Consider the following 8,761-nt stretch of genomic DNA (forward strand, 5'->3'; position numbering starts at 1 on the left):
CTGCCACCCCTACCCCCAGCCAGGCCAGGGGCTCCCGCCCCACCCCCACCTACCTTCAGGGCTGCGGCCTTCCGCTTCAGGCCACTGTTGTCGCTGCTTTTGTCCGAGTCGGAATCACTCTCCATCCTGTCGCTGGCCGCTGTGGCGGTCACGGCTGTGACGGCCATGACCCCCCGGACCTCGTCGTCCTCACTCCCGCCTGCCGGGTCGGCCTCAGGGGCCTCGCTGTCCGAGGAACTCACCGGCTAGGGGGCAAGAGCAGGGGGGCACGGACCCCGAGTCACCAGCAGGTCTGGGTGGTGTCCCCAACCAGGATGGTGACCCCGAGGGCAGATCCATGGCGGGGTCTCAAATGTCAAGGTCTGACCTCCTCGCCTTCCAAACTGGGGACCTGCAGCCCAGAAAGCCTGAAGAACTGAGGCTCGACGGCAGGACGGACACATGCGGCGGGTGCTAGGGTTCAAGATCAAACCTCGGGCCAGTCTGTGACTTAGCCTCTCAGGACCTCAGTTTCCACATGTGAGCAAGAGGGGGGATGGCACAATTTTGGCCTCACAGGCCATCCTGTGTCAAGGGCGGGGCAGAAGCCATACTCAGGGCAGTGCCCAGGCTGCCAAGAGGCCCACCAAAGTTTGCTTTTTCATCATTCACATGCTCATCGTGACAAAGACAAGACTCCAGGCTTAAACTTCCAGGACCCTCGATTTCCGTTTTACCCCAGTGTCCACTCAGGCAAGAACAGCCACACAAACAACGGCCACTTAGACGACGCGTCTGTGCTCGCCATGTGCCCAGCTCCTTTACATACCAGGTGGGCGTCCGAGCGGACTCTGGGCGCCATGCTGGGCAGGCAGCGAGCATGCGCAGAGGAGCACGCAGCACAGCCCCTGCTCCCGGAGAGCTCACCGTCTAGCGGGTGAGGCCGAGAGCAGAACACTGTGTCACCACGGGGAAGTGGGGGGACACCGGCACGTGGGTGCCGAGGACTCAGGGAGAGGTGGGTGTAAGGCAGCAGGAGTGTTTTCAAGTGCGTTTTGGGGAGGAATCCTTGGAGGCTGGGATGTTTTAGCTGACGAATCATCTCAAGCATCCAAAGGGGCAGGAAGAGCAAGAGGGAGCCGGGCGCAGTCGGTGTGGCCGGCACGGAGAGAGGGAGGGACGGGGGTGGTGTGTGTGTGGGGGGGAAGGAAGGGCTAGAGGGCTGGGCCAGGGCTGACGCAGGGTTAGGGAGGGCCTCAGGGACCCGCCAGCTGCACAATGACCGTCAGGCCACAGGGTCTCTCGGGCCTGTTTCTGAACCCGTGCTGGATGTCTGATGTTAGTGGGAGGTCAACGGGTGGGCCCTGGTCACCTCCACCCAGTGAGTGTCACAGAACACCCACCGTCCGAGACCTCGTGCCGGGATGGGGGCTCGAGACGAGTGAGACAGGGTCCCTGCCCTCGGGGAGCTCACAGTCTAACGGGGAGAAAGACAAGGAAACGCAGAGATACAACAGGGCACATTCCTGGGGCACCCAGCCGGGTCCGAGGGTAATACCTGACCGTGTTATTTCATGGTACTTCTTTACTGGGTAGCTGATTTCTTTTAAGACAGAGATTGTGACTCTTTAGAGCTACTGTCTGCAAAAAAATCAAACATACAGGGCAGCTATAGAACAGAATACTACTCAGCCATGAAGCGGATGGAAACTGATAGGCGCAACGGCCTGGATGAACCCCAAAACAGGCCCAGTGAAAGAAGCCGGAAGCAAAGAGCCACATAGGATTCCATTTCTGTGAAATATCTGGAATATGCAAATTCACAGAAGTAGGAAGCTGATGAGGAGTTCTCAGGCGGGGCGCCTGGCTGGCTGTCGGGTGGGCATCTGACTCTTGATTTCGGCTCAGGTCATGACCCCAGGGTTGTGGGATCGAGCCCCACCCCGGACTCTGCATGCTGGGCATGGAGCCTGCTTGGGATTCTCTCCCCTCTCCCTTAATCAAGCTCTCTCGCTCTCTCTCAAAAAAAAAAAAAAAAAAAAAAGGAGTTCTTAGGGACTGCAGGGAGGGGTGAATTGGGGGTGACAGCTAACAGGAAGGGGGTTCCCTTGAGAGGTGATGGAATGTTCTCAATTAGAGAGCAGTGACAATTGCACGACATTATAAATATATAAAAGCCACTGTAGTGTGTGCTCAAAACGGTTAAAACAGCAAATTTCCCAAATTCGTCACAGAAACAACAGAAAGGCGCGTCCCCTTGGTGGGGCCACAGCCGGGGTCAATGGAGCGAAGCGGGGCCGAGTGCAGCCAAGATAGAAGCAGGGAGGACAGAAAGGGGCCGAGTTCGAGCGAGGAGCCCCCAAGGCCATGCCTGCGGGACGCAAGACAGACCAGGAACAGGGAGCAACGGGAGGCGGGAACGCGGGCGGCCAGGGGGCTGGGAGGGAAGGGAACCAGGGTCAGCGCTGGACCCAGGACCAGAGGAGGCCTCGGCAACACGCCAGCACAGAAAGGCACAAAAGATGGGAGGGGAAACATGGGCTGAGCGCAGACAGGAGGGCACCCGGCCCCCACTGCCCGTGCCTGATCTCCCGCAGGAAGCCCTCGGGCCTGCCCTGGCTGAGGGGTCGCGAGCCCGCCCTGGCCTCCACACGGCCGGGCGAACAGGCCAGGAAGGGCCAGGTGTTGAAGGGACCTTGCCCTCAGCACCCAGCACCTTCTGTCTCCCCGGAGGTATGGTGACCGGGCCCCATCTGGATAATGCTTGACAAGAGTAAAGCAGGTCAGGGACCCCAACCTAAAACACTGGGAGAGAAGAACCACGCTTCCAGGTGGCCTTTGTCACGCCTCCCGCCAGGGCGCCCGTTCTCACCATAGCAGCCGCGGTGAGGGGCAGAGGTTACCGAGCTTGGCAGCTGCGTGCGTGCGCGTCCTGGGTGTGAGCGGCCACCCTCATCGTGCAGATGACGAAAAAGTAGCGTGACAGCTCAAGTGTGACAGAGGCAGGCCGCCAGCCTCTAAGCAGGGGCCACCGGGCGCAGCGACTGCTGGGATCCCTCCTCGCTCCTGATCACGTGGGGTCCAACCTGTGCGTCTCACGTCCAGCCACAGCTGGGCCTGCTGCAGGTGGGAAAGGGGACTCTCCAGGAACGTAGGTGGCAAGCCCTGCGCTGTGCCTGTAGACAAGGCCACGGACTCTGGATCCCTGGGGGTCAGGCCCTGGGGTCTGACTGCCTGCCAGCAAAGCTCTAGGGAAATCTGACCCCCACGGAGAAGTAGGAGGCACGGAGAGGAACCAGGAAGAAAGGCCCAGAGCTGGCAAACCTCCAACCATCGCCCAAAGGTCGGGCGAGTGAGGCGAACCTCAGTTTCTCTCACGGTCTTCATGGATCAGGGGGGTGATGGGCGGGGGGGGTGGGGTGGAAAGGGAAGGGAACAGCCTGCCTCGTTCCCAACCACGCCATCACCTGCTCAGCACCTATGTCACCGGGCCAGGTGCCCGGTGTGCGTTTGCTCATGGGGTTGCCCCCACAGCCCGGTGACAGGCTGATGCTACTATGAGCCTCTGTCTCAGATGAGAAAACAGAGGCTAAGAGAGATGACGTGGACTCGCAAGGCACACGGCACACTAGTGCTAGATCCAGGACTTGAACCCAGGTCCTCGGGCTCACACACCCAGACCCACTGAGTAGAGGTTATTCTCTGGGCCCTCCTCCAGGCCCCCACACCCGTGCCCGATGCATTTCAGCCTGAGACATGGGAGGCCGAGGCTTTAGCCCCAGCTCACGCTAACTAGGTTGAGAAGCCTGGACAGGCCCCTGTTCCTCTACTGAGAGACAAAGATGTATTTCCAGAAAAACCTTTGTCAGTGGTTCTCAACCAGGAGTGATTCTGTTTCCTACAAATCATTTGGCAGTGTTTGGGGACACACCCAGGGCTGCCAAAACTGGGGTGGGGGGGTGTTCCTGGCATCGAGTGGGGGGGGTTAGGGATGCTGCTCAAAACCCCACAGGAGCCCCCTTTCCCCCCCGAGAATGATCCAGGCACGAATGTTGAAAAACTCCGGTTTGGGGCTAAAAGGTCTCTGATTCTAGCTGGGTCCCTCTGGGCCTCGGTTTGCTCATCTGTAAAATGGAAAAGATATCCCCTACCCAGGCCACCCTCAGGACTAGACCAAGAAGACCATGAAGCTGGAGCCACACTATGATACCACTCCTGGCCCCTGGCTTGGCAAGGTGGTGAGGGAACGGGACTTGCAGGCCCCTCTTCGTGACAGAGCCAGCTGAGTTAGGGCTGTCGAACAGACAGAGTCCAACAGTCAAGATAAGTCTGGGGGCAAGCCTAGCTGGCTCAGAAGAGCATACGACTCTTGAACTTGGGTTGTGAGTTTGAGCACCACGACAGGTGACAGTATAAAGAAATACTTAAAAAAAGATACATTTTGGAGAACAATAAGCAAAGTTAAGAATTCCAGGCTTCGGGGGTGCCTGGGGGGCTCAGTCGGTTAACAATCTGACTTCGGCTCAGGTCATGATCTCACGGTTTGGGAGTTCGAGCCCTCCGTCGGGCTCTGTGCTGTTAGCGCAGAGCCCGCTTCAGATCCTCTGTCTCCCTCTCTCTCTGTCCCTCCTCCCCATGTGCGCACTCGCACTCTCTCTCTCTAAAATAAATAAACGTTAAAAAAAAAAAAAGGAATTCTAGGCTTTAGAAGGGAAAGCTGTAGGTTTGCGGCGAACACAGAACTTGGCGAGTGTGCCAGGAGTGAGTAGCTGTGGCTCTCTCGACTGGACGTTGAATCACAGTGAGCAGGAAGGAGGGCTGACCTCCCCGCTATACACAGCTACGCTCCCTCGTACACCCCCTTTTCAGTTTGGTGCCCTGAGTCTGCACTTCCTCACCAGATGTAGAGATACACGAAAAACTTAAAGCGTGAACGAACAGAGTGCCCGGGCACCCGTACAGCAGTGCTTCCGAAAGCCCGCCTGTGGCCTGGCTCCATCAGCAACATCTAGACTGATGCACAGTAACAAACGCCTCACAGGGCCCGGGCCTGAGCCCTCCACTCTGACCCCAAAACCTCCAAAGTGAGGCCCATGCATCTGTATCTTAAACAGACATTCAGTTCGGAGCCACAGGCTTGGCAGGCCCAGCTCTCACACTCACTGCTGCTTCTCGCCCTGGGGAATCTGCGTGGGGCCAGCTGAACGTCAAGGTTGCACCACTGTTGAGTTTCTTTCCTCGAGGGCAGGCAGCCACACAGCACTTCCCAAGCCGCGGGTGTGCAATAAATATTACATGGGGCGATGATTCACCAGCAGGCAATAAGCTCAGCGTGTACCCAACCAGAATCTGAGCCGGGGCCAGAGAAGGATCGCACAGAGCTCAACTGCCTGAAAGACCTTCCGACCCAAACCCCCCGCAATGGGGGCGCATGCAACCGGGAGATACAGGGTGGGGGGATGTGGCCAAGGCGGGGGACCCCCTTCTCCTGGACCCATCCCAGGAGGCCAAAGGAAAACCCCGCCAATATCCGCTAAATGTGAGCCTGGCCCGTCGAGAAGGGGGTGCCAGACCCTCGGCCCTCAAGTGACAGCTGGTGAGCCAGACCGAACTCTGGACCATGAGCTCCCAGAAGGCAAGAAGTGGGTCCATCTGCTTCATGGACTGCTGATCACTGGATACAGCAGTGCCTTCGGTGGGGGGGAGGTGCTGAGACGCAGGAGAGCAGAGCCCGGAGACCCCAGGTGGTCACACAGGACTAGACACTGCAGTGATCCTGGGTCCATCACGCACCCAAACCAGACCCTCTGAGTCCTGCGTGCCCCCCACAGACCAGGCCTCAGGGCCTTTTCTCTGCAGCGAATGGCTCTGTGGCCTGCAGTCAGGGAGCTCGGCCTCCCAGCCAGCCTCCAGCCCGCCCCTCCTGAAGCCACGCAGCTCAGCGTCTGCACCGGCTGCACAAAACCCCAAACAAGGCGGCTGAGAGCAGAGCAGGGGAGCCCAGGCCAGCCTCCTCTCATCTGCATCTCACCCCCAAGTGCCCAGAGCACCGGGGCTCTCTGCTGCCCTTCCGTGGCCTCGCAAGGCTTTCCATGAATTTTACTGCAAATTTTTTCCCCTGAGAAAACAAAAGGCTTTTTCAGAGCTGCAAGAATTCTAGAGCAGGGGGTTTCACCCCGGGGGATCCTGCACCCCTCCAGCCCATCCAGGGGGCACCTGCCAGTGTCTGGAGAGGTGTCTGGTGGCTGCGACTGGGAAGGGGACGTGCCCCTGCCACAGAGTGGGTGGGGCTGCGGAGGTCACGCGACTGCCACCTCCCTCCGGCAGGACAGAGACCGAGAACGACGGCCGTGCGGGTTAGCAGCAGCGTGGAAGGGGAACGAGCCCTCTGTCCTTGCCCGGAGGCCAGCTAAGGCTGCCTGCGGTGCCCAGTGCGGGTCGGCAGTCACCTGCCAGCCACTCTCCGCCCCAGGGACTCACCAGAGGAGCGCTGTAGCTGGCGTGCGGATTGTTCTGGATCTCCCACAGGCCCTCATTGAAGCCTTTCCTCTTGTTGGGTTTCCCGTACTTATCTTTACACTTGTCATAAGGGAACAGGTCCTTGGGTCCCAGGAAGGCCCTGGAGAAAGGAAGCACGGGCCAGGGCCAGCCCCAGGTGAGTCGGGGCACCCGTGAGGCACCAGGTGAGAAGGTCACCCACCCCCCGGAGGATACTTACGTTTCGTGTGTACCAAAAAAGAAGATGGGGTATTTGTTGGGGGGGGGCTTCACGGCACCATCGGCGATGTCATCGATCTGNCCAAGTTACTTGGGGAAGGCGGAAGGCGTGCTGGGAGGAAGGGAGCCTGCAGCTGAGGGAGACAGGGCTCAGCCCAGGTAGGCATCTGCATTCTTCTACGTGACCCTGCCCCCATGCATGCCTGGCCCCTCCCCCCAGAGTGTTCTGCCTCCAAGGTGGGTGCTTCACCTGAGCGAAGCCATATATGGGGCCCCTGGGTAACCAGGAGGTGGGGCCAAGCTCAGCTTCTGTGAAACTCTCAGGGCCCTCCCTCGGGACACCCTCCCCCCCGGCACAGAGGCGATCGGGGGTCTCTCTGCCAGAGGCTGCAGCTGGCAGCTCCAAGGATGCAGAGGGTGGGGGGTGGGCAGCAGGAGACAGGCCCTGAGCATCCAGGAAGTCCCACCCTCTCCCTACAGGCCCATGGGCCCCGGCAGCTGTCAGTCACCTCCCCACAGGAGGCTACCAGCCCCTTCACTTCCAATCGGGTGCTTGGAAATGTTCCGGGGCTTGGAGAGCAGGCAGGAGGGGTGGGTGGAAGAGAGGGAGAAGCTGGTACTCTGGAAAAAGGGAAGTGCCCACAATGTTTCAGGGCTCCAGGGTCTCCCCAGAATAGATGCCCGAGCAAATCTGGTTAAAGTGAGTTTTCTGGTCCCTGTTCATTTCTTCCCCATCCTCTTGTATGCCTGGGGGGCTGCTGGAACCTTCCCTGCCTCCCCACCCCCACCCCAGGTTCCTTCCTCGGTTCTCTGGGCTACTTTCCAAAGGCCTTGGTCCCTGGGCCTCCGGCCTCCATCCGAGCATCCCTGTCCTGCACAGAAGCTTCCCCAAACTTCATCACCCTGAGGACCGGCTGGCCACGCCTTCTGTGCCCGGCTTCAAGTCACCCAGGACCCGTCTCTGAGCCCCAGGCTGGACATCCCAGCAGCGGCACCAGCCCCTGAGCGCCTTCCTGACCCCCTGTGGCACCCAGACCCCCAGGTCCGCGTGGTGCCCACTTCTACCCAGAGCGGGCGAGGCTGAAATCTCCAGCCACCTGCCGGTACTGCCTGGGCAAGCCCTGGGCTCCTCCCGTTCCAGCCTTATCCTCCTAAGGCCCCCCGCTGCTGCCGGAGCCTCCCACCCCCCAAACTCCTACAGCCCCATCACGCGTACTCCAGCAAAGGTTCTGGGGCGACTGTATCCCTAAGACCTGGGGATGGTGACCTCCGGGTCCCTCCTCCACACTGGCCTGTCCTCGGTAGTGCCTGGCGCGCCCCTCTCTGGGACTCCCAGACTCAGGATGCCCTTCAGACCTGCGCCCCACGCACCATCTGGGTCCCCTGGATCTCAGGCTCTTCTAAAGGGGACCCCCAAAGTCCCCTTGGCTCCACCCCTTCCCTCAGATGCTCTCTCTCTCTCGGGCTTGAGGCTGAAAAGGTATCTAATTCAAGCGTCAGGGAGGACCACGCTGAGATCTCCCTCAACCCCACACCCTAACCAGTCCCTCCGGCAGAGAATGGGGGAGGGGTGCCCAGGGTTCCTCAAGTAAGTCTCATTCGGACCCGGGGTCCGCGGCGCCCCGCATTCTCACACAAGTCCGCTCAGTTTCAGTGACCTTGTGCACACAGCTCCCAGCCCCGTTTCCAGCCCTGGGCTCCCCCGGCCCCCCTCACCCCTCTCCCTTACTGCACCCTACACCCTAGCCCACCCTCACAAATGGCCTGCGGCCCCACAATGAGATCCTCCAGTCTGAGGCGCCTCCTTCCCATCAGTCTGATTCCTCTTCTTAAACCCCACGTTCCTCAGCTCCCCTCACACCACATACTCCCTCAAATACTTGAACTTGAACCCTGCTCCCTCAGGCCCCAGGTCCCTCAAACCCTACGACCCTTGGCGCGATTCCCTCAGGCCCGGCCCCCACCCCTCGCAAACCCTCCGTTAAACGGGTCCCTGAGGTACGTGGGCCCCCAGACCCCCGTTACGCGGGTCCCTCTGTGCCGGGGCCAGTAGGCCCCCGTTATG

The 8,761-nt window shown here is 60.0% G+C and overlaps 1 protein-coding gene across 1 annotated transcript in view; it reads right to left on the reverse strand.

The window, feature by feature from the left end:
* The window catches only part of HDGFL2 (HDGF like 2), a 20,178-nt gene that overhangs the window by 10,979 nt on the left and 438 nt on the right, over nt 1–8,761 (reverse strand). The window contains 3 exon segments of the mRNA XM_077751559.1: nt 54–245; nt 6,460–6,598; nt 6,698–6,774. Of these exon segments, the coding sequence (XP_077607685.1) occupies nt 54–245; nt 6,460–6,598; nt 6,698–6,774 (408 nt within the window).

Source organism: Crocuta crocuta, unplaced genomic scaffold, assembly GCF_008692635.1.
Source record: "Crocuta crocuta isolate KB4526 unplaced genomic scaffold, BGI_CrCroc_1.0 scaffold110, whole genome shotgun sequence".
NCBI classification, from domain to species: Eukaryota; Metazoa; Chordata; class Mammalia; order Carnivora; family Hyaenidae; genus Crocuta; species Crocuta crocuta.